Source organism: Pavona decussata, unplaced genomic scaffold (assembly GCF_977016875.1).
Source record: "Pavona decussata unplaced genomic scaffold, jaPavDecu1.1 SCAFFOLD_114, whole genome shotgun sequence".
NCBI lineage: Eukaryota > Metazoa > Cnidaria > Anthozoa > Scleractinia > Agariciidae > Pavona > Pavona decussata.
In genome coordinates this window covers 135,001-160,771 of record NW_028145528.1, presented here as the reverse complement: position 1 = coordinate 160,771, position 25,771 = coordinate 135,001, and the positions used below count along the sequence as shown (strand labels likewise).

The window sequence follows — 25,771 nt, the reverse complement described above, 5'->3', positions numbered from 1 at the left end:
ACATACTGAGTCTTGTAATTTTTTTAAGAATCATTTTCTCGATAACATTGTTATGAAGAGAACTACATAGCTGTTCCTTTCCCCTATCGTTTAACGTTCTGCGCATCTCCAGATACTCGGGTTTCCTATGGGTGTTGCCTACTAATACAGGAATATTTTTGCGCGGTTTTAGACTACGCGAAGAAAGCAGAACTTAGCAAGTGCTCTTGGTATTTCAAAAGAAAATTGGGGATAACCATGCACTTTTCGGAGATAAAAAACACTTCAATTTGATAAAAAATGCCAAACATTGCTTTGTATTTTTAATTAGCACTTTTTAGAATTATTGTTTCTTAATTATTTATAAAAATGCGTGGTTACCCCCAATTTTCTTTTTGGATTCCAACAGTCCTTGCTAAGATCTGCTTAGTAATAAACTACGCAGAAATACCTCTGTAGTAGGAGGCACCGTCCTTAATTTATTTTTTTTTTTAGACTTTTATATCGTCATAAGGTCTTGATAGCGGGAAACAAGTAATATTTTTGAAGAGAAACGCAGGCACATTTTGATTTTGAAGACATTTCTGGCCATTTTAAGGAATTTGATATATAACAGGGGTTAATGTTTGGCTCGATTCTAAACTATTTTTACTCAATTCAAGGACAACGGAAGTGAATGTTTTCCGAGATTTGTGACTACTTAGGCGAAAGTGAAACATAATAGGAGTTAATGTACTCCTAGATTTTTGGCTCTTGAGGAATTTAAGACAACAGGAGTGAAGATTTTTCTCGAGTTTTGGCTATTTTGACGATTTTGCGTGATAACAGGAGTGAGGATTTTTTTCGAGTTTGGCTAATTTGACGAATTGAAGACATAACTTTAGTTAAGATGTCACTATTCTTGTGTATTTTGAAAAATTTGAGACAACAGGAGTCAATATTTTTATCAATTTTTGGCTATTTTGTCGAATGTAAGACAACGGAGTGAAGTTTTTTCACGATTTTTGGCCCTTTTTTTACTTAATTGAGACATTACGGGAGTGAAGGCTTAGGCTATTTGGGCGAAACTGAAACATAACAGGAGTGAAGGTATTGCTAGATTTTTGGCTATTTTGACGAATTAGTAAGAGATAACAGAAGTTAAGATTTTCAGGATCTTTGGCTATTTTGAAGAATTTGAGACATAACAGGAGTTAACTGTTTCTCGCTTTTTGGCTCTTGAGGAAACTTAAGACAACAGGAGTGAAGATATTTCTCGATATTTGGCTATTTTGACGAATTTTAGAGGCAACAGGATTGAAGAATAATTGCCAGTAAAAATCAAACAAATCGTGGCCACGGTAAAAAAATCGATTTCGCTCATACTTTGTTAGTTTGAAAGCCTAGGTAAGTGAGTGAAGGATATAAGGGTAGTTTTTTGAAGTATTCCATATAACGGCAGAAAGCCACGAAAAACGATCATCTATCGGAAGCTCGGATTTCTCCTCGCGAGAACTCGACATTTTAATAAGTTGTCAGTGAACTTGTTCAAAAACTGCAACGACAAAAATTTTACAAATTTTGCCTTACACGCGAGAATATAAAACTTATCAAATACAGAATCGTCTTGGAAAAAGTTGCTCGTGAACAACCAGCCCTTATTGACAATTTATTAATCGAAAAATACGTCGAATGCGTCGGTGGTATAGTGGTGAGCATAGCTGCCTTCCAAGCAGTTGACCCGGGTTCGATTCCCGGCCGACGCATAGTTCCTTCATTTATTTTTATGTTATTTTTATATTTTTAAAGGAATATGGCATTTTTCATCACGAAATTCGTTTTGCCAAATCTACGCGTCCAAGAAAAAAAAATTAATTTTGGCCTCCCGAAACACAGAAATTCACAAAACCGTGTCATCAATCTAATATTTCTGTGTTACTTTTTCATTTTCAAGCTTGATAATGAGTAAAGTTTTTCCGAGATTTTTGGTTATTTAGAGGAATCTGAAACATAACAGGAGTTAAGTTTTTGCTCGATTTTTGGCTGTTTTTGCGAATTTGAGTAAAAGCAGGAGTTATAAAGATCTTTCTAAATTTCTGGCTATTTTTACGGATTTGAGAGAAAACATGAGTTAAGATCTTTTTCGATGTTTTGCTTTTTCCGACGAATTTAAGACATAACAGCAGTGAAGATTTTTCAGGATTTTTGGTTACTTGGAACAATTTGAAAAATCACAGGAGTGAAGATGTTTCTAGATTTTTGGCTATTTTGACGAACTGGAAACCTGCTGAACACAAAGCAATATGCACAAAACAAAGAAAACATACCTACTCAACAAAACACAACCAAACCCCAGACAACTACGATACAAAACAGTACAACATAACACAACTCAACAATTGTGAAGCCACACTCAATTTTAAATCCGGCCATTGTTTCTCAAAATGTTTTCGATATGAAATTTTTTTTTCTCGCAAGAAATCTGTTTCAGGAGTGAAGGTTTTCCGAGATTTGTGGCTATTTCGGTGAAACTGAAACATAACAGTAGTTAAGGTATTGCTAGATTTTTGGCTATTTTGACGAATTAAAGAGAGAGAACAGAAGTTAAGATTTTTCACGATCTTGGGCTTTTTTGACGAATTTGAGGCATCACAGGGTTTAAGATTTTTCTCGATTTTTTTTACTAATTTCAGAGTGAAGGTTTTCCTCGATTTTGGGGTATTGTGGGGAATCTTAATTACAACAGGAGTTAAGGTATTTCTGAATTTTTGCCCATTTTGAAGAATTTGAGACAGCTGGAGTTAAGGTTTAGCTCGATGTTTGGCCATTTTAACGAATTTGAGGGATAACAGGACTGAAGATTTTCCCCGTTTTTTGGATATTTTTGCAAAATTTAGACGTAACAAGAGTTAACTTTTTTCTCGAGTTTCTACTTTTTTATGAACATGCGACATAAGAGGAATTACGGTTTCGCTCAATAATTGGTTATTTTTACGAATTTGAGACATAAAAGGTGCCAAAGTTTTCCTCTGGATTTGGCTATTTTAACGAATTTGAGTTACAAGAAGAGTGTAGATTTTTCACTATTTTTGGCTGCTTTGACGAATTCGAAACCTCATAGGATTGAAGGTTTTTCTCTATTTTTACTAAATTGAGTGATAACGGTAGTAAAGATTTTTCGAAAGTTTTGGCTACTAAGACCAATATGAGACAGAACAGGGCCGGAGTGAAGTTTTCATCGATTTTGGGGTATTTTGACGAATGTTAGACCTAACGGTAGTGTAGAATTTTCTCGATTTTAAACTATTTTTATAAAATTTAGACGTAACTTTTTCTCGAGTTTGTACTATTTTTATGAACTTGAGACAATTTTGCTCAATAATTGGCTATTTTTACGAATTTGAGACAAAAGGTGTCAAGGTTTTCCTCGAGTTTTGGCTATTTTCAGAATTTGAGAAATAACAGGAGTGAAGATTGTTCTCGTTTCTTGGATCTTTTGATGAATTTGAGGCAAAGCGGACGTGAAGATATCTCTCAGTGTTTGTGTATTTTGAGGAATTTGAAAATACAGGAGTCAAGGAGTTATTGATTCTTTCCATTTTGTACGACTTTGAGAATCACAGCAATTAAGGTTTTTCTCGATTTATGCTATTTTGACGAATTTGAGACAGAAGAGGAGTTAAGATTTTTCTCGATTTTTGGCTACTTTTAATAAATCGAGACACTGCAGGAGTGAGGGGTTTCCACGGGTTTTGGCTATTTTAACGAATCTGCGACATAACAGGGGTTGTTAATTCTCGATAGTTGGCTGTTTTGACGAATTGGAGACATAAAGGAGTGAAGCCTTTCCTCCATGATTGGTTATTTTGATGAATTTGAGACATAACAGAAGTGAAGATTTTTTCAAGATTTTTGGCTAGTTTGAAGAAATTAAGATATAAAGCTAGGACAAGCTATTTTCCTCCTCAGTTAAACCGCCCAGGCCTTCGCCTTTTTGACGAATCGTAGACATAGCAGGGGTTATGTTCGAGTTTTGGCTATTTCGATGAATTTGAGTGGTAACAAGAGGGAAGATTTTTCTCAATTTTTGTGTATTTTGAGCAATTTGAGACAACAGGAGTCAAGGTTTTTTCGATTCTTGCCTATTTTGACGAGTTTGAGACAGAGCAGGAGTGAAGATTTTTCAAGATTTTTTGCTACTTTGACTGAATGTGAGACAAGAGCAGCGTGGATATTTCACATTTTGGGCTTTTTTGACGGATTTGAGACTTAACAGGAGTGAAGATTTGTCTTAATTTTTTTTATATTTTGAAAAGTTGGAGAGATGACAGGAGTGAAGAATTTTTAAGATTTGTGGCTATCTTGAAGAATTTGAGACATTAAAGCTGGGAAAAGATATTGTTCTTCTCAGTTAAAGCGCTCAGGCCTAGTCTCTTTTGCGTTAGTACAATTCTCTCGTTCCTGCATTCGTCCTATTATTGAATATACTTTCCTCGTTTTCCATGTGTAATTAGAAACTGAAAAGTGAAAAAATTCGCGTTCTCGCGAGGAGAAATCCGAGATTCCGGTAGGATGACCGTTTTTCGTGGCTTTCTACCGTTACCTGAAACGTTAAAAAAAAATGAAAGCCACATTTTACTTTATATCTTTCACTTATTTACCAAGGCTTTCAAACCGACAAAGTATGAGCGACTTCCTTTTCTTGGCCGTGGCCACCTTTTAGGAATTTTCTTCGATTTTTACTGACATTCGCTCTTAAAAATCGTTCTCGATTTTTGGCTATTTTGACGAATTTGGGACATCATCACAGGAGTTAAGGTTTTGCTCGATTTTTAGCTATTTTTACTAAATTCAAGGACAGAGGGAGTGAAGGTTTTCCGAGATTTTTGGCTATTTAGACGAATCTAAGACCAAAAAGGAGATAAGGTACTGCTAGATTTTTGGCTGTTTTGACGAATTAATGAAAGATAACAGAAGTTAATATTGTTCATGATCTGTGACTATTTTGACGAATTTGAGACACAAGAGGAGTTAACGTTTTCTCGAGTTTTGGCCATTTTGACGAATTTGAGGCTTGACATACTTTTTTGCTCGATTTTATGCTAAATTCAATTCAATTTTTATGCAAGAATTTGAAATACAACAGGACTGAGAAAGGAAAAGAATCAACTTATTGCTCTACGTTTGCCGATTTTAACGAATGTGATACCAGAAATATTCGCACGCTAGCCAGTAGCAGTGAAGTTGTATCAGAGTTAAAGAAATCATCAGCATACGATCGTTTAAGCTTCTTGAGGGGAATCGAACTTAAAATTTTAACCCATAAATATCTCACGCGAATCTTTTTTATTCTTATCTTGCGGCAGAGTTTACCAAACGCGAATATTTACGACATTATTGCTGTTCTGTCTACATTCTCTTTCAAACTGTTTACTCACTTATGTTAATCCATCTTGATTATGTCCAGTTCTTTGCGTTCAAATTATTCTATTGCTTTTATCCTGTTGGTTAATACGTGATGACGCCATTCGCTTCTGATTGGTTTTCCATCAAGCTATTGTTATTTGCTTATATAAGTGCAACACCAACCGGATGGTTTGGGCGGAATCAGTAAACTAAGCGCACAGTATACAGAATGAACCCTCGTCTTTTGTTATTCATTGAACCCATTGATTTCCTTAACACACTACAATTCAATACGAAATACAATAACCTTTCCATCCAATCACCCTTCACCCAAACATAACACAACACAACAATAGAAATGAACAACACAAAAGAATAAAACAAAAGAAACCTGCTAAACACAAACACAAAACATACCTACTCAACAAAACACAACACAACACAAGACAACTACAATACAATACAGTACAACACAACACAAGACTAGAAAAGACAACACAACACAACACTTGTAAAGCCACACTTTTAAATCCAGCCGTTGTTTTTCAAAATGTTTTCGATACGAAATGTTTCTGAAGAATTTCGAAACAATTTTTGTTTCCTTCCAAGAAATCTGTTTCTAAAAGAAATATTTCCTTTTCATGAATTTTGAGACCACCAAAGAGTGAACTGATAACTAAATTATTGGCCATTTTCAGGACATTGAGACCTTAAGAGAAAAATGAATTTACTGCTCGGTTTCCTGCCATTTTCACGGATTTTAGACCAGAAAGGAATTAAGTTATTGCTCGATGTTTAAACTATTTACACAAATTTGAGACAAGAAAGGAGTAACTTTATTGATTAATCTTTGTCCATTTTTAAAAATTTGAGACCAGGAGAACATAAACTTATGTCTCAATTTTTAGCTATTTTGAGGCATTTGATATATAACAGGGGTTAATGTTTTGCTAGATTTTTCGCTATTTTGACGAATTTGAGAGACAATAGGAGTTAAGATTTTTCTCGATTTTTGGCTTTTTTGACGAATTTGTGACATAAAAGGAGTAAAGATTTTTCAGAAGTTTTGTCTATTTCGAACAATGTGAAAAATCACAGGAGTGAAGATTTTTCTCGATTTTTGGTTATTTTGACGAATTGTACAAAGAACAGGAATTAAGGTTTTACTCAATTTGTGGCTATTTTCTCGACTACGTCTCGGTCCATAAAACAGGAACTTGGCCAATATCCAGCCATCTCAATGACCTCACGCTTGGTTAACAACGCATATGTAATGTTGCGACTTACCAGTGCATCTGAAAAAAGAATGTCTGCCAGTCAGCCAGCTACCCAACATGAACATCAACCATTCAAAAGGTAATTCATGTGCTGTACATAATGGTTTTGTGTACAGGGTCCCATGGTGTAATGGTTAGCACTCTGGACTTTGAATCCAGCGATCCGAGTTCAAGTCTCGGTGGGACCTGAATGAGTCCTTTATATATTTTACCGAACAATGAATTTTTTATTTTTATTAGTTTTAATTTTTATCGTGCAAATATCAAGTGTAACGGGACCTCTGTTCATTAATTCCTCATCAACAAGAAGTGATGAAACCTCTGACTTTACTTTTTACTTACTTTTTCGTTTTATCAATTCAGTTGATAACGTGATTTGGCCACCGCAAAGGGATTCGAGAGCTGACGTTACATGAGTTGGTCTTTCGTCAAAGCGACGACGCAGCAACCCAGTTTAGAAACCAACTCCCATATCTATTTCGAAAAAGTTTGAATTGAAACTGAAAATCAACTGGATAATGAAAACGAATAGAACACAAGTTTGAGTGAACGTCATGAAGCGTCGGTGGTAAGCAGAGCTAACTTGGCTCCCAGCCACTTGCTATATTGTGTTCTTATTGTATTCTATAATATAAGTTGTCGATCATTATTGTAACGTATTATCTGTTGGTGAAGCTAATAAAAAAATAAATAAAATAAGATGCATACAAAACATAACAAGCCTTGGAAACACCTACCAAGTAAAGGAGAAAGTAATGGATCAGAATTTTTTTTTTTACTTTTTTAAAAGTTGGGGTCGGTCGGACGATGGGAAACATATAAATTTACGAGGAAGGTCTGAGTGTTATGCAACTGGCCCCAGTTTCTTACTAGTCAAGGAGGTAGCGCGGGATTTTGAAGATGTACGCACGAGAATAAATTTTTCGTAAGCGCCAAAGGCGCTTACAAGTAGGGGGTCTGGGGGCATGCTCCCCCAGAAAATTTTAAAATTTAGGGTCTTGGAAATGCCATCTCCTGGTTTTTCTGCGGTGCATTTTCAATAAGTAATACGGCAAAAATGCAGTAGAAAGTTGTTTATTTTAACCGTTTCCCTAGTGATTTCTGTATACTACAGTGTTCCGAAAAGAAAAAAAAAATACAAAGACAATGAAGACAGGTCACAAGGGCGAGGCGTCGACCCTTAAGACGGGCAAATTCCGTTACCAACCTGTCAATATCCACGTTCTTATGTTTATGTATATGACGGATTGCTAGGGAGCTTAATCTTTCATCCGTCATCGTACTTCGCAGAGGGGATTTTAGTCTCTTCATGCTACTGAAGCTACATGCGGCAGTGCATGTAGACACAGAATAAATTAACAATGTTACGAGAGCAACATAGTACACCGGGATAAAATTGGGATTAACCAAAGTCTGCGGCGTCGCATTCGGATCCATGCCACTCCATTTGTGCTTCCATCTTGTGAGGCGTTTTTCCTATTTTTGCTTACCACTCGAATGCATTTTGCCATTATTAGTGGCCAGCACTGAATTATTAATGCTTGGATAATGGGAATTCTAATAAAAAAAACGCCAGTTTAATGTGAAAATATGAAATTATTACCCAGCAAATTGAATGAGAAAAAAAGTTTTATCTCAGATTTCAGCTGTACGCACGGGCGTACGTGCGTACATGGACGCTACGCCACTGCTAGTATCTTTTAGACTGCCACTTTTTTTTTCTCTCAGATCATAGACGCTAGCGAAAATGTAGAAATTACGCAAATAAACAGTGAAAAAGGGAAAGGAATTGGCTCCATAAAAATAATAAAGATATTTTAACAGGGAGCCCAAGTCACAAATGTGGTTTTCAGAGGGGCCTTGAATGGGATAAATTACATAATAAAATAAATTGCCTGAACAGTGAAAGCTAAGAATTGATACATTAAAATTAAGAATTCAAATAATGAGCATAAAAACGGGAAATTCAAGAAACATTCCTAATACGTCTTTTAAAAGCTAGAATGTCAGAAATATTTTTAACTTCATCAGAAAAGATGTTCCAGTCATCAGCAGCTCCATAAATAAAACGGTTTTGGCCCCAAGAGCAACGTGATTGGGGCTTATGTTAAATATTGTTTCTTCTTCGAGTGTTGTAATTGTGAGTGTCTTTATAACTATGAAACTTGAAATTCTAGTCAATCAAGCCGTGTAAAGCCTTGAAGAACAATATCAATCTATGAAATCTTCTTCTTTTCGTCAAGTTATCCCAGCCAAGCTGATCGAGCGCCTCGGTAGCAGATGAATGTCTTGGCATATCGAGAACAATTATGGTAGCTAAATTTTGCAGCACTTGGACTTTCTTCATCAGAGCTCTCCCCTTTCGCTTAATCCAACGCGTGCTACGTAAATTAGTAGAAACCTTGAGAGACTGTAGGAGAAGAGACTGCAATAATCTGAGTCATATGTCTTCAGCGAGCTTATTTCCCCAACCCCGCCTCCTTCATGGGCAAAACCCGAGCATAAGCCGTTGATGCTTCGCTGTCAGGAATGACCGAGCTGTTCCAATGCCCCACGGAAAAGAAATTTAAGAAGAGAGATTTGCTGCCGCTGATCTCATGAACACACTGAAGTTCTGCCACGTCGTATTTATCTTGTGTCTTCAGTTTGTAGATCTGCAATCTCATTATGAGTTTATTAGAGCCGTTTAGCTACAATTTGAAATATTTCATGAATGAATCTAATGTTAGACTACAAAAATGGCCGTACGAGATCGCTCATGGTGCATTGAGCACCCCTTTTACTCGTCATGTATGCCAACAGATTGTATCTTGAGTAAAACAAATACGAGATGGCGGATCACCGTATTATTTCAAGTTTGCATATAGAGTGTTTTCATTCACGTGACTACCGGCCATATTGGTTTACTGAAACAAAAGAAAGTATTTGCATAAAAATATAGTTCAATTCCCAGAGGTTTAGTTTGGGACACCAACATGGCCGCCATTTCTTTGTTTTGGGACACCAACATGGCCGCCGTGACGTCATGTGAAAACACGTATGTCCTGCTAAGCAACGCAATTATCATTATTATTATCCAGGTTGTAGTAATTTATAATTCAACAAAGATGCCACTCAAAGGCCAGAAACTACGTAACTGAATCAAGTTTTATCTTGGAATGAAAGATTAAATATTTGATAAACTACTAAATATAGAAGGAAAGAGCTTATACCCAAATAATAATAAAAAAAGAAACAAACTACACAGTTTTATAGAGAGAAAATATAATATATGTACATCTTGATTAGAAAATAATATCCCTTGACATTATCCGGATTATTCGTTTACAGGGAAAAAATGTGTTTTTCGTTCACTTTTCACTTTTTTAATTTCCAGTATGCTTCTCAGTAAACGTTGAAACATTTACTTGCTATACATTTTAACAACGTGTTTCTGAAAAAAAAATTACAATCGGTCAATTCAGGCAGATTTTCGCTTTGCTTTGGGAGCAAATGCTCCGCTCGTAAAATTTCTTTCATGCCTCGGTGACAGATTTTAATGCAATCAAATCATATAGAGATCTGAAATTGTCTCAGGCCATTTCTTTAAGACAAATAAATTATTGGTCAATAATTTTCATCATTGTACAATTCTGGGGTCGGTCTCGGTGTAAAATTTAACCCAACTGAAATATTTCCTCGAGCCACTAGCGACGTTTCAATTTTACACCGCACTTCAGTCTGGATGTTTCAACTCCAAGCAGTTCTTCTCATATCTTCTATGATTGTTGCGTCTACAATTCTAAGATTATGCTAGAAGTGTTAGGCAATTTTCCTCTATTTACGCTTTCCTTGATAGCGGTTGATATTCTGATAATTCCTCCAGTTTCCAAAGGATTTCCTATAAGCCTGATATCTTGCGTATGGATTCTGATATTGTGTCCTTGATTTACCGTATTGCCTAAACTGACTGTAATAATTATTGTAATTATTTGATTGGGCAGCTGGGTAGTAATTCCTGTATCTGTATGTCTCCGGTGCAACACGAGGCGCCGAGTAAGTCAGTGGCCTGATTGCATTCTGCTGTACAGCACTTCGGGCGATACAGCACCTGGTGGAACACGCTGGAGCACAGGTAGCGGGACAAGATCCAGGACAGGTTGGGGGGACGGGTAGGGCTGGAGGAGGCATCGGGTAATAGACTGGCGCAGGGGGAGGGGGAAGGGGAGGAGTGCAACAGGCTTGAGAGCATGTTGGGAAACATTTGGCTGGGCATGTGCCTGGACATGTTGGTGGGGGGAGAGGACGGGGTGGAGGAGGAGGGGGAGGAGGGGGTGGGGGGCTACAGCAGCTGATGTCACATCTTGGAAAACACTTGTATGGTTTGTGGCATGGTAAGGAACACACCTGGAGGCAAAAAAGTAACGAGTTAAAGTGATACAACTAAATTAAGTCAATAGTGTGAACCCTAGTCTGTCTGGTTTTCCTGGAAAGGACTATTGTTGATGGCAGTGACCTACTGATGTTTTCACAACCGCAAATAAAAGTCACCTGAAAGAGACACACTGAAGATTACCTTTTCTCAAGTTGTAGAAACGTCAGTCCATTTCCTGTTACTGTCACTATGAACATTTTTTTTTTCGGCGCCAGATTCACCAGGACTGTACTCCTTCACGCTATGATGTATGATCGGATCATATAGAAGAGACTGATAATATAAATTACAATACTACGCGCTATTTTCGATTTGCTATCTTCCTTGAACATGTTAAGCAATTCTAGGTTTATAGATGTGCCGATCGACTTTGAACCTGTAATTAGCGGAATTAATTAATAAACAAGAAGGAAACAAATACCAAGAGATTGAAGAATAAGTAGATCGCCGGGATGCAATTGCAACTCAATGGAAAAATGCATATTGAATTATAATTATCAACTGGCGTAATAACAAAGTGATAAAGTAATACAAAACGTTGTATCAAAATATGTTAGACGTACCAAAAGTATTTAAAAAGTTTCTTAAAGTTTTATTCTCTACTCTTATTGGTTAATTAGTGGATAGGAGTCTGGTCTAACATGGTTTTTTTCAAACGTTTTCGGGCACACGCCTACTCACTCACCGGCACAATCTTTGGATGCTGAATGCAGCGATACACAACCCTTGCATATTTATACACATCAGGGCAAATAATGGAGTTCCTCTTTCCAAGGAAGGCATTGGTAGCTGAAACAGTGCACTTATTTTCTCCTTGACACAAGTCATATAACTTAGAATTGATCCGCTGTTCCTGCTCCACGCAATGACCCTTAGATGGGAGGATGTCGTGTTGACATGTGGTGTTATCATCTCTGCCGTAGAACGTACTGAAAATCGCGATGCGATCATACCTGGCAAAGTAAACCAAAAATAGTAAAATTTCCGCATGTCAAAAGCATGATATGATTTTGATGGAATTGCGTTAGAATAAATCAGAAAGATAAATTGATGAATAATAAAACTTTTGACGGCAGGCTTTTTTTGTTATCCTCAAATAGTCTGGGAAACCAATGGATTTATCCCCCGCCGAAAATAAACCAGAACCCCTTTGACAACTGGAGTTAGGTGCATCCAATTTGGCGGAAACCAAATTGAAATTTACTGACGTTTCAGACTTGGATTTTCTGGCCTTTCCGGCCCTAAATTAGCCCTAATAGCATTCAACTTAAGAACACAAAAACTAAATGATACGCAGTATGTCCAATTATCGGCCTTCGTGACGTCATATGATGCGAAAATTACGCAATTTCGGAAAGTTCGCCATTTTGAATTTCTTGTTGTTGTTTTTTTTTTGCAGAGAATGACGTAAGCAAGTAGTCAAACCCACTAAAATTATCAAAAACTCGTCGAACCAAAAGTTCAAGTCGCAAAGACTAATTCATGATAATGGCTATTTGTTTGAACAATCTCGGACGATTTTCAAGTGCAATCGCAAATATTAAAGTTCTCCTGTTGCGGACTCTCTGTGAATGTGGCCGAGGTCAGGATTCTAAGGAACCTTACCATTTATTGGCATGGTAAACAAAAGACATGAAGACATAATTTTTTTTTCTCACTTGTTTGGGCATCTAATCTTCAGTTTGTGTCCCTCACACGCCACTGCCACTGACTGTTTCCTCTTTAAAAACAAAGGCATCGGAGGCGGTCTTGGCGCGCAGCACTCCTTAGAGCAATGAGGATAGCACTCCTTTGGGCAATCCGCTGCACAGGGAGGCGGTGGAGGAGGTTTAGGGGGAGCAGGGGCTGGAGAAGGCGCAACAGGTAAAGCAAACGCTGGAGCAGGAGCGGCAGCGGAAGGAACTTTAATGTATTGGGCTGGCGGCGGCGAGGCTGCCTGAACAGGTGGCCTGTAATAAAACTGTTGCTGTTGTTGCTGTAGTTGTTGCGGCCGGTAATAAAACTGTTGCTGTTGCTGTTGCCGTAGTTCTTGTTGATAAAATGGCGATAGTTGGGCTGTGTTTTGCTGAGCGGTGTAACAGCAAACAGGGTTACAACTTGGATAACACTGTGATGAACATGTCCCGGGGCAGCTTCCTAAATGAGAGAAAAACTTTCTTTCATGCAGTTACCGGCTCTAAAGAGCTTACAAAATTAATGCTCACGATTTTTTTTGTTTGATGAGAGGGGTATGGTGCCACTTCCTCACTTTGCAGCTCGTAGCTGAATTGCAGAGGAACCAGAGAGGTGAGATTAGGCGTCAGCATTTAGAAGGCTCCTCTGACTTCCGCCTCAGTCTATATATGATCTGATATCAACCACCCAAAGCAACGAGGGCACAAGTCACATAGACCACGGCACCAGGAATTCCACACCCTACCTTTTCGAACAGTGCCAAGGGTTTTTAAAATACGTCCCCTTCCAATTAAGGCGTAAGGATAAAGGAGGCAAGGCCAACAGCTTAACTGACAACTAACACTGTTAGTTGTCAGTTAGTTGAACTGAGCTAACCGGGCGACGGCATCGTTGGTGAGTTGTCCAAACTCCCCGACAGATGGCACGAAATTCAAGGTTTTGGCTGGGCTAAAATAAGTCAATATTTGTCAAACTGAATTTTCTCAACGTTAAATAGACTTAATTAACAGCAAAGGTCAACCTGTTGATTTGTGGAAGCAGTCTTCGAAATGTACGGATTGGACGGCTGATTGAATAAAATTATTACCATTAATTAGATATACTAACATTTTTGCCTGTCATGCTGTTAATCAAGGCTGGTTTTCCGACATGATCGGTAGCAATCGACAAAAATAGTAACTGTGTGATCGCCAGCGATCATATCATCATATTGGGAACCAAGTGATGCAATTGTCGTCGGTGTGATTCAAAGGCTGAGTCACCGTGTTACAGCGTTTCCATGGTCAGCACAATAATTAATCGCTTTTTTCCAGCGATCAAGGGAACCTAGGCAATCACATGGTAACCTTCCTTCAGGGGAGGGCTGTTGGGTGACGGTGATTATGTGACTTACCTAATAAGGAGCCATGTACTCTTGCACTAAACAAAATAGCAACTAAAAGACCCGGGAACCACATGGTGGTATTCGCCTACAGTATTCCTGAAAGGAAAAAGTTACACTGATTCATATTTAAGGCTAATTATTAATTTTATAAATGAAAAAAAAATTGGGAAAACAATGTAACTATTTAAAAAACTTTGATCGAAACTGTTTCAGGGAGGATCCTTCATGCAGGTGACAGAAGGGCGCATTCTTTTACAATTATGGGCCCGGTTGTTCGAAAGCCGATTAACGCTAATTCCGGATTAAGAATTAACCGAGGTTTTCATCTCGCTCATTGAAAATGATTTTAAAAGCTAATTTTAAGTTAACGGTCAAGAAAAGTCTAGGACAAAACTGAGGAACAGAAACCGTTTTGAAAAGTCTTCATTGATTAGTTAATAAACTGGAATCAAAGTTCACGTTAACCCAGGATTAGTTTGATCGGGCTTTGAACAACTCGGCCCTGGGGCCTGTTCCTCGAAAGTCCCGGTAACTTACCGGGCCCGATAAGTGTCTTTGGTGATAAATATTTCTTCACAGAAGTCGATTTTTGTTAGCTTTGAATACTAGATTTTAAAATCTTATAATTCTATGAAAACATTGGGCCAAGTACCATGTCTGTAATCATTGTGTAATCGGCGAAAAAATATTTAAAAATATACTTATCGGGCCCGGTAAGTTACCGGGTCTTTCGAGAAACGGTCCCCTGGTTATTCTTATTACGGTTCAGGAATACCAGAATGCAGAGAATATCAGTTCCCAAAAAGAATGCAATTCCGCCTATCCCATATTAACCCGAAGACCTTCCGAAAAGAACGCATCTGACTGAGTAAACTGTATTCGGTTCATTCTGCTTAGCTATCAGGGGCAGAATAAAACGGAGCACTAACTCTGTTCATTTCGAAAGCAGAATTCGTCCCAAGCGAACATAAATGTGATCTATTCCATGTAGTCCGTTGCCAGAATAGTTCTAAAAGAATCGAACGCTCCCGGACGTTTTACTTTGATTTTCATTTCTAATTTAAACCTAAGTGGAACTAACTCGATCAGCAAAGTACATCCATTACAAATAACGTGTACGTATCTATTTTAGTTTTATTTTGTTTGTGTTGACAACTCTTAAGTCAATTTTGGCTATTTCCTCGTGTATTTGAAAATCAACAAATTCAAGATGGCCACCGATTGAAAACCATGACGTAATTCTTATATCGCGTGGCGGCATTGGCTCATGTTGCCGGCCTCAAAGAAAACATTTGTAGACATATTATCTACTCTCTAAGTTTCATTGTCATAGGTTAGGTAATTGCAGTTAAGGAGTGGGGTGTAACCAGCCCCGCCCTGCCCAGCCCGGAGGAGTTAAACAAAAAAGTAAACTTACCTTAGATAGTCTACACTTAACAGGAATGTCTTGCATATTTTTAGAGTGTCACGAGTTTCCGTAGGAATAGTTATGGCTTAGTCTGATTCAACTGATAGTGTTAAAAGAATTTTCACGACGCGGACAAAATTTAACAGTAGTTTTAAAAGCGGTAGAAACGTATTCAACTAACTCAAGAACTTGTATACAAAAATCATGTCAGGCGCGGGATTAAATGCCGGTAAAGCAAATCAGTTTCCTGCAAATGTTTACTGAACTGCCTTAGAAGATAATTATTCGGTAAACATTATAGCATAATTGACAAAAGATTTACTCATCAAGGACAATGTACAGGTAAATGTTTGCACCTGAAATTTTACTCAGATCTATCAAGTTTTAAAGACTTCACCGCCACGTTTTATATTTAATCATCTTACATTAAGCCAAATTTGACACTGAACAAAATTTGTCGAAAATTACAATTTGTTTGCAAAGTTTGAATCTTAACAACAGTGGGTTTTTTTTTATCAAACACCACCCTAATCAGGTTCGTTGTCCTTCATAATTCAAGCAACAAATTTTGTTACAACTTTCGTTTAGTACAGTCTACTCCCCACAATCTGTTTTTAATTCGTCCTTAGTGAATTCCGTCGTAAGCTTCACAAGTATTTAACCTTCAGAGGAAATAATCAAATTAGCTTTCAATTATTGGGCTAAGAGAGAAGAGTTTCCAAAACCTAACGAAGCATTTTATGACAGAAGTGGCAGTCGTACAAAAGTGGGAACCAGCTGGCGGCAGACAGGAAAAGGTTTATTTTATTATTTAATCATAGATAACCACCAAGTAGACCTCTCTGTGTCGAGTGGTAGTCAATAGAAGTTCCGTTTTCAAAATTATAGTGCACTTGGTCGGTCGGCAAACCAGTGGCTTTAAATGTAGATAAACAAGCCGGCATATCGGATTGCCACAGTCAATCCTATATACTATCTTATTTCATTTGAGGGCACGGCGCGGTGTAACAATCCTTTGTAATTGGCTCTTTTAAGCAGTCTTTTCAGACGATGTTTAGGTTTAATTGCCATAACATTACTTCTTTTCACGAAATGCCAGGTACCCGCAAAACGAATCTCCCCGTAACGTATGGTAGAAAAATCTTAAAATCACCATAATAACAAGGAACGAACGTATATAAAGTCTTCAAAACAAGTTCCTAATTCAACATAGAAGCGATGTTATCTTGTAAACGAATGATCCAATTGTAAATATATACAATTCATTGATTTTAGAAGGAGCAAAAATTGTCAAGCTGTCATGTTGTGACAAACAATTTGCGACCTCACTTATTTATCATTTCAATAGGAAACTCGAACTCTCTTAATTCGGGTGTCATGAAAATAATTGGGAAATTTTGTAATTCAAATGAAAGAAATATCACTTACCGGGATCTTATCTGAATCGCGGACCTTTCAGGAGCGAGGGGCGTTTCTAAAACGAGAATGAAACTTGTCAACTAAACAAAACGTCAGAAATGACAAAATATGTTCTTACCCTCTTCACACTTGAATCGCTCTTTTGACAAGATTCAACCGGTAGCCAGATAATAAATTTCCTGAGTTGATTTTAAGAACTCAGCGCTAAGGAGAAGAAGTCAAAATATTTTAGTTAATTACCATTCATTAAAAACTGTCGTCCATTTTGGACACCAACATGGTGCCGGGGTCAGAATCTTCGTAATGCTCGAGGAATTCTAAAAATAGCATATGATGTAATTTTACTACCGTCGCTATGACAACACTGAACTGGTCTGGTCGATAGAAAAGCGGTCTCAAAAGAGGTGGGTTCTTTGGAGCCCCGTGGCGCCTGGTTGTATTTAAGATAATTGGAAGTTTTCTACAGTCGTTCGCTGTCTTTCGAAGGATTTTCTCTCGCTTTTTTTTGTTCCCTATCCTCAGTAAACCGCCTTCAGCCGATTGATCCAATAAAGAACTCCAGAAAATCCCTCGGACGCAGAAAATGGCTGAAGAAAACTCCCAGATATCTTTAGATGGTCTATGCAAACGGGCCCTCGAGCCTCCAAATTCTTTGTCGTGGATCCCGGAGCCTGAGGCCTTTCTGTGCTTGCAGCCCGGACAAAATGCTGATTCTGGGTAATGGAGCCCTGAAGTATTAAAAGCCATGGAGACTTTGAGACCTGACATTTCTGTCTTGGAGCCCTGGAGCCCTGCATTTTTCAGCCTGGAGCCCTGAACCCCTCTGGGACCCTGACCAGTCCTCTTCAGCTTCACTGAGAAAAAGTATGTGATCAGTCATTTAATGCTGCAACGTAAAATAAACTGAAGAAAGCTTTAGAAATTAGCAGTCGTGGTATTTTTCTCGAAAATTGCGAAAGGTGAAATATCTGGGGTAATGGGTAGATGGTCAAAGACTGTCTTCTTCTCAATGGAAAATTGGCGCGCTTTGTGCCAGGGATAGCAAGTCGAAATGCTTTGAGGATACATTAAAAGCACAATGTTACAGATTTTAAGCATCACAGCTGGTTGCCGTCAAATCAGGGCTGCTAGCTATAGTTAAATAACTATAGTTAACTATAGTTAGCTAGTTATTTTTGGTAATGTGAACGTTTCTCAGCTGTCTCTTCTAGCTCAGCTTGGATGATTCAAAACAAAAGAAAGCAAATGGGCTGGAGTCACATCAAGTCTATTAATTATGGCCAAGACAGCAATAACATAGTTTGCTATTTTTTCCTTTTTTGGTAATGTGGCCGCTTCTCTTTTTACTCTAATTAATATATACGGCAAACTTAAGTTTGGATGATCAAAAATAACCCAAGGTAACTTTAGTCAGGCTAAGGCAGGATTCAAGGTTCTATCTTACTTAGGAAATGAGGAGCCAATCAAAATGCTTTCTTTGACATTTGTTTCAAATATTTGCATGTGATTTTATGCAAGAAACGCGTGTTTCATTTGCGCTTCCATGAACGGCATAGTTGTTACGATGAGTCAAGTGAATCCCAATCCTTCATCGGAAGTCCGTTGAAAAACGATTAGAATAATTCTGCCAATAAGTTTTTCGTGATTTTTTCGAATTAACGATTCAAATTTCGATAGTAATTATCCATTGTTTTACCAGCAAGATAGCGCACCTGCGTTTTCTCGCACAGTGGTGTAAAATCGGGTAACGACATATTGCTTTCTCCGATCCGCCATGATTCATTTTACGAATCACCGATTTGTTCTTAACACTGGTAACTACAGTTAAGACTGACGTGATGTAACTGAAGACAAATTATATACTAACTATAGTAAGGCGTAGGTGTGACCGCGGCCATTATCAACTCTAGAGTTAAAAGTGGACAAACCTTTCTGATTCACATTTGCTAAGGCGTGGCCCATTCCTTGGTTAAGGCCTGGACTAACTAGAAACACCCTTCAATTTAATTTAATTTAATTTAATGTTAAGCTTCCAGAATCGCCAAAAAAACACTTCTTACTCCCTTAAGGATTAAATACAGTGATCACCTGTTTTGTGACGTCATCATTACGTTTAAAATGACTTTTCAAATGGGTGATTGTAACTAGGAACTAAATACGTGTGGCCAGGAGGGATCCTGGTGTGGCTGAATGTGCTCTATCATATAGACACAATGCAATAAGTATTTATTTTATTGAAAAGATATTAAGAAGTTCCGCAAGTCACGCGACTCTTGTTTTGCTTACTGATCATTTACTAGTATTTGAAATCAATCCTTCTATACAGCTTCACATAAGGGATATACATGTCTATTATGACAGAAACCTTGCATTTAATAGTCATCATATGCCAACGTGGTGGACCACTTTGTGTTTTTTATTCGCGCAAAGAAGCAACATGTCACTTGACACAAACTTCCGCACTGATAAAGTTGTGTTTCTTGAACAAGTTTAAAAGTTTCGGTAAGTTTCTACAAACTTACTGTTCTGTTTTCGATTTTTCCCAAGTTGGATCCAAGTCATTCTTCAACTTACTTGCCAGATCTTATTGAAGAGATGAAAATAAAAAAAAGCATGGTTTTTGTTTGCGAATCTCAATCGAACACAACTCCACAAGCAAGCACATTTTCACCCGTTATCTTCTGTCGATATCATACACAATATCACGCTGCTCATCAAGTCCATCCCAGTCCCCCGAACCACTTTCCTCTTCTCTTTGCTCCTCCCCAGACTCCTCTGGTCGCGTGGGAGTATCTGATTTTCTAAATGTCTCATTCACTTCCGTTGGTGTAGCCGAGGCAGAGTTACCAGGGAACGTTTCTGTTATGACCTCAGGTGATCCTTCTGCTTGGGTGAACTCCTCAGTGATGTCACCTCCGCTGTCGTTGTGACTGCTAATTGGAGTGACAGATGCTTGTGAGGTAGCAGTTGTGACTGGTTCAGTTTTAACATGCTCTTGGACCGTGAGTTCCGGCACAGAAGCGGAAGTGGATGACGACGAAGATGATGAGATAACTGAGGATGCACCCAGGCCTCCCGCGCCACCAGTTGTTATGACTTCGTTCACTGATTGGCTATTTTCTGAGCCACTGTCTACATTGGGATAGAATGTTCGAGGTACGCACCTGAAATAAAATAATTTTACATTATCGCCGTCAAGTGAGGGTCTCAGTGAAGTTAACTATTTGCCATCAAATTATTTTTTAAGAAGAAGGCAACAACTGACAACCGTCAACAGATAAATGATAAATTTTTCTCTCTTGCCTTCATTGCCCAAGTGCAGCTATGCCTGCAATCAAGCTGTCAAAGTCAAATGATCCGAACGGAATCCATTCATCTGAACACGCTTAAAAACTTTAGTGTTCCAGAAGAGACTACAATATTCCCAGCAGATTTGCTCTGACGAATGGTTAACGTTCAAAACGTCAGCGCTCGAATCCATTTACGTCGGCCAAATTAACGTATCAACTCTGTTGATAAAACCAAACATTCGTTTCCACTTCCAACCAACGAAGTGCCACATTAGAAACTAACCCCCTTATCCGTCAGGGCCATAATTAAAGGCAAGACCTTGCCACATTTAGTCTTGGTAGTGGTAGGCCCTGTGTTTAACGCGCAATCCATGCCTCGCACAAAAGTGCTGCAGTTCAAAGACCCAGATGAGGCTTATAACAGCACCGTTAAAAAATGGTCTAGAGGAGACTAGTGTATTTCCAGTTCAGTTCCAAGTTCCATGGTCCATCAAGATATTCTTGGTGAATTAATAGTGGTCTTAAAGTATTCTTATTAAAAAAAAAAGCTGTACTTTGTCTTCTAATTCCTTAATTTAATTCAAATTTTTCCACCCTCAGAAAAGTGTCCTAAATCTAAGTTTTGCTCGGGTCTCGAATAGCTCTTTAGGCTGACATGCTGAGTACATGACCATTCATGTACTTTACTAATTTCTTATTAATAAAGTTGTTTTTGTTGTTGTTGTTGTTGTTGTTGTTGTTGTTGTTATTCTCTTGAATGGTGGTAGCAACAGCAACCACTGCTGATGTGAGACTCGTGAACGTGAACTTACCTGTATTTTATATCCAAGTATTTGTACACATCCGGACAGATGGTTGTCCCAGTCCTCGCCATAAAGTTGTTATTTGCAGCTACTTCACAGACGTTTTCTTCTTCACAAAGACCTTTGATCCGATCATTGATCGTAGTCTCCTGTTCTTGGCACACTGCGTTCGAGGGAATGCTGGGATGCACGCAGATTGACGGATCTTTACGGCCGTACATCGTTCCCACGATTTCGATTTGATCGAAAATGCTCGGACAGGACACAAAAGCTTTCTGTCCTTCACACACTATTGTATTTAGCTGGGAATATTAAAAAAATTGAAGTAAGAAAAGGTAAAAGGCGTCCTTTGACTTGGGTAAGGAAAACGGCATAGTTTAAAAAATTGTTTTCACACAACGTGATTTCAGAAACATTCAATTAAATTCCAAAGTAGTAATTTATTTTGGTACTATCCTTTCAGTCAATGTTTCTTAATTAGAAATTTGGATTAAGTTGAGACTTGTGTGTACGAACGCTATTTTGTTTGTTTCCAAAAAAACATCAACAGCAATACAACAACATGAACACTTTCTTACCACTTTCAAGGCACCTGGCGGCTGGGCGCTGTTAGCTGAGCCAGGATATGGAGCCGCAAGGATTTCTGTGAAGGCAGATCAACGGTAACAAATTAATGAATCATAAAGTGAAAGACTCGGCGAAACATTAAAATCCCATATTTCAAATCCAGTCTAGCCTGAGTTCCCTGAGAGGAGCACACAATAATATTTCACGAGGGAAGGCTTACTACCTGGAGGGGAAATGACCCTGATCCTTCCACGTACCAACTCTCACCAAAATAGTACTCCTTTCGGAAACATAAAAAGAAAAATCGTAACCCTTTCTTGTACGTTAAAGATAAACCATAGCTAGGGGCCAAACAAGCTACAAATGATTCTAGCCTAAAGACGTATATGTATATGTATGCGCGTTAAAATCCCTTTGTTATATTGTTGATTTCTGTCAGGTTTTTCTCGTCAGTTTCTGCTACCCTTCGTAACAGCTGGGTCTGCTTTGCTTGGGAACTTTATTTGGGGATGTGCGAACCCTTATCCTATTCCCAAAGAGAATGGAAGTGCGTGCCATTGATGCATGCACAATACCCAGCCACATTTGTCTTCGTTACCTTCAAAAAAAACTCGGAAAATCTAAAGCCTGTTATATTTCAAAATAGTTAAAATTTTAATCCGTTTGAAACCAAAATGGCTTAGAACCCATACCAGGCATACCTATCTATAGCTCATAAAGAGAATTATCTCTCGCATCGGCTATGTAACTCAGTTTCATTTGATAACCGTGCTTCTTCAGACAGGGTGAATCTCTTGTTATCAGATGTGATCAGTGCTTCTGAATGTAGGGGTAGTTTTCTGAAGAGAGGAGCACTAAAATAGCCCAAGGGTAAATCAGGTACTTTAATTTCACGGTATCTACTTAAAAAATTCTAAGACGCACTTTACCCCCAATGCTTTTCAGTCTCTAGATTCCACAACTCTTATTGTTTTTGTTTTGCTTTTTTTCCCTTCGTTTTGACAAGAAATATTTAGGTCCTACCAGAGACATGATAGCTCTGCACAGTTAGTTTTGATTCCCTACTCCTGTTATTGATATATTTTTAAATATCTCTTTTTTTATAATTGAAAACTTATTGAGGCTTAAATTGTGGCTAGGTGTAAAGTCTGTCTTTAACCCACGTTCTACTTCTGTGTGTGTTGAAGCAGAAAGTGGCTTGACACATGAATTCACTCCACCTGGAATAAACAAGTTAACTAAATAACAATTTATGAAGCGTAAAAAGAACAAGTTAGCCTTTCAGGTTTAACCCAAACATTGATCTTAAGCTAAAGTAAAACTTCTTAAGCCGCAATTCAACCGGCTAATGTCCAATTTCATAGCTAAGTGGCTTGAAGATAGGAGTTTCAGGGCAAAAAGCTCTTGTTTTCTGTTTACAAATGCCACCACTCATGACAAAAACATTTATTGATTCAAGATTTCTTACCGTGCAAACAGCATGCCCAGAGGAATCCTATAAATATTGTCGTCCAACGTCCACCCATTAAGAAAAAGATCGCTGAATTTGTTCCACAGCAGTATACGAAAGCTCCAGTGTTTAGTTAGGGGTTTCTGTTAGTACTCGGCAACGATTACATCAGTTTAGTCGCTCTTAAAACGGACGAATTTCCAACTGGTACATGCATTATTAAGCAATTCAAAATTTAACTGCTTAGAGGAAATTAGAAACGTTCTGGAATATAACTGATTTTCCTTAAAAATTATCAATTTGAAATTCAATGTCTCTTTTGAAGGCTTAGTTTAAGGGGCGTTTCTGAAATGGGCTTGTAGCCAGTCCAAAATGCTGTTCTTTTGATTCTCATAGAACAGTGCAGTCAGATTAATGAACAAGAATGTTCTGTTCTGGTAGCAAATTAACCCTACCGATTGATCAGTGACAAAACCAAACAGACGAATGGAAGACTGGAAATAACAATCAAAGCATTATTATTTGCTTCATTTGTAGCTGATCATCATTGATAGTTAGTCAATCAACTTGGTGTTAAGACGGCGTTTATCAAACAATTCATGGTTTTGAAAGCAAAAGGCATCCGACCACGCAGTTTTGTTACATCGTTCCAAGACGACAATCAGCGCACGAAACTTCAGGAACTAGCTGTGATTTGCTAGAAGACGCAATATCAAAAAAAGGCTGTCAAGGCAATTGTACAGCTGGATCGTACCAAAAACGATGCAAGAAAACTGATCACGCGAATCCCTTGCTGTCTTGCTGTTAAACGAGTGAAAATATAACTGAAATTGCGTTTTTAAGAATATTTTCAGATTTTCAGTCAGCATTTAATCACGGTGATTGAGAACTCTTAGCTTTGATGTACACAGCATAATGAACCTCAGTGCTGTCATAAAGTTATAGCTAATGATGTCCTCTAGGAAACAGACTGGCGTTCAAGATGGCGAAGAGTATAAATGAGTCGCTATTTTGGAGGCGGAGAAGACCCTGGGAATGAGATGGGCTTTCGCTAGGCCCCAGATTCTTCTCTGGTAACTTACTTAAGGACGGTGCCTACTTTTGTTACTTCGCATACCGTGAATTCCGCGCATCTCCAGACACTGGGGTTTCCTATGGATGGTGCCTAAATACAGGGATATTTTTGCGCAGTTTCAAACTATGTGGAGAAAGCAGAAATTAGCAAGTGCTTTCGGTATCCAAAAAGAAAACTGGGGGTATCCATTCATTTTTCAGAGATAATAAAGCTTCAATTTGGAAAAAAAAACGTCATACATTGCTTTGTATTTTACTGCTTTTTAGAATAATCTTTGCTTATATATCTCTAAAAGATGCGTGGTTACCCCCAATTTCGTTTTTGGATATTAATAGCCCATGCTAAGATCTGCTTTTCCCGCATAGTCATAAACCGCACAAAAATACTTCGGTATTAGTAGGCACCGTCCTTAAGGTGGGGATAAACGTGAATTTGAATGGAATTTTAAGAGGTTTGAAGAAGAGATGAAAGAAAGAAAATGATTTTTGAAACACCAACAGACAGTTGATACCCAAGCAAGAGCACCCCAGGTTTCTAGTGGACTAACTTGGTATCCGTCTATTAATTATTAACTACAAATTCTAATTTTAAAACTTCACTAAATCTTCAATATTTCTTATTTCTCTTATTTTTACCAATCCTTCTAGAAAAGCTATCTCCTCCCAAATATACCCAAAATTCACCGAAAAATTCACAAAAGACCCCACAACATAGATTTACGGGATAAGCAGAGAGTTTTTGGATTGCTTGAAACGTGAACGAGATACTTCCATTAAACCGATTTTAAGCGACGTGGAAATGGCTTTCAGGTTTACCCCCGCCTTAAGGTGGCCGAACACAGTTTTTCCAGTACACAGGTGTTAGTAAACGTTATTTGAAAACTACGTACTTCTGAGTACCCGAAATTAGTATGGTGCAAGATTGACTAAGAAGGAATAAATTTTTATACTTCTTGTTGAGCAAGGTGTCGTTGCCATGGCAACACAGCAAGCTTTTAACTGTCCACAAATAATGATTTTTCTTAATTTGTAGAAAATGCACTCGTTAGATTTTTTCCATTTTTTGTATCCAGAAAAACTTACAAAATACTGACATAGTGACGCTGCTTTCATGTAATTTTAACAGACAGGTCTCCAGTAAATGTTGGTTTTGCACTTTAATGTTTTTTGAAGATACCCTCTGTTAGATTTTGTTTTTGGTTTGTAGGCAAGTTACGCTTTTAGAAAACTACTGTTTTGTCAAATTTCACGAAATTCTAACGAGCGGTTAATTAGAAAACAGTTCATTTCCATGAAAACAACCAGTCACAATTTTTTGCTCAAATGCGCATGCGTGGCTTTTAATTACGTTTTCTCAGCAAAGATGAAAAGCGTACAAAAAGGCTTAGCTCATTCTGAACTGACTTTCTTTGTTCGGCGATAAATGAAGAAGGATTCACAAACGAGAAACTAAGTAATATTTTAAGAGCAAAAATTACCTTTGTGATCCATTTGGTATAAAATCGAGGGATCGATAGTAATTTGCTTACCACAACCCTAGCGCGCGCTTAATAGCATCATCGACAGAATGTGTAAAGCGCGCGCAAACTGTGTTCGGCCACCTTAAGTAACTGCGACGGGTGTTTCATTCATCAGATGAGTCGTAGA

The 25,771-nt window shown here is 38.1% G+C and overlaps 2 protein-coding genes and 2 non-coding genes across 5 annotated transcripts; 2 read left to right on the top strand and 2 right to left on the bottom strand.

The window, feature by feature from the left end:
* Positions 1-1,652: 1,652 nt before the first annotated feature.
* Positions 1,653-1,724, top strand: Trnag-ucc (transfer RNA glycine (anticodon UCC)). The gene has a single exon. It is a non-coding gene; the product is annotated as a tRNA-Gly (tRNA).
* Positions 1,725-6,757: 5,033 nt separating this feature from the next.
* On the top strand, positions 6,758-6,829 carry Trnaq-uug (transfer RNA glutamine (anticodon UUG)). Its single transcript has one exon. It is a non-coding gene; the product is annotated as a tRNA-Gln (tRNA).
* Positions 6,830-9,888: 3,059 nt separating this feature from the next.
* On the bottom strand, positions 9,889-17,241 carry LOC146469977 (uncharacterized). 2 transcript variants are annotated; one of them, XM_085121950.1, is made up of 6 exons: positions 17,181-17,241; positions 16,950-16,995; positions 14,123-14,209; positions 12,714-13,191; positions 11,741-12,008; positions 9,889-11,027 (listed from the first exon to the last, which is right to left on the bottom strand). In XM_085121950.1, exons 3-6 carry the CDS (start codon positions 14,184-14,186, stop codon positions 10,458-10,460), a joined length of 1,380 nt encoding a protein of 459 aa, XP_084978076.1. In that variant the 5' UTR covers positions 14,187-14,209; positions 16,950-16,995; positions 17,181-17,241; the 3' UTR covers positions 9,889-10,457. The 2 variants fall into 2 exon arrangements, with proteins under 2 accessions (XP_084978076.1, XP_084978078.1); XM_085121952.1 differs by having other exon boundaries at positions 17,059-17,194.
* A 1,995-nt stretch (positions 17,242-19,236) lies between these two features.
* LOC146469976 (uncharacterized) lies at positions 19,237-23,252 on the bottom strand. Its single transcript, XM_085122033.1, has 4 exons — positions 23,069-23,252; positions 21,612-21,676; positions 21,043-21,335; positions 19,237-20,104 (listed from the first exon to the last, which is right to left on the bottom strand). Exons 1-4 carry the CDS (start codon positions 23,124-23,126, stop codon positions 19,615-19,617), a joined length of 906 nt encoding a protein of 301 aa, XP_084978159.1. The 5' UTR covers positions 23,127-23,252; the 3' UTR covers positions 19,237-19,614.
* Positions 23,253-25,771: the final 2,519 nt, after the last annotated feature.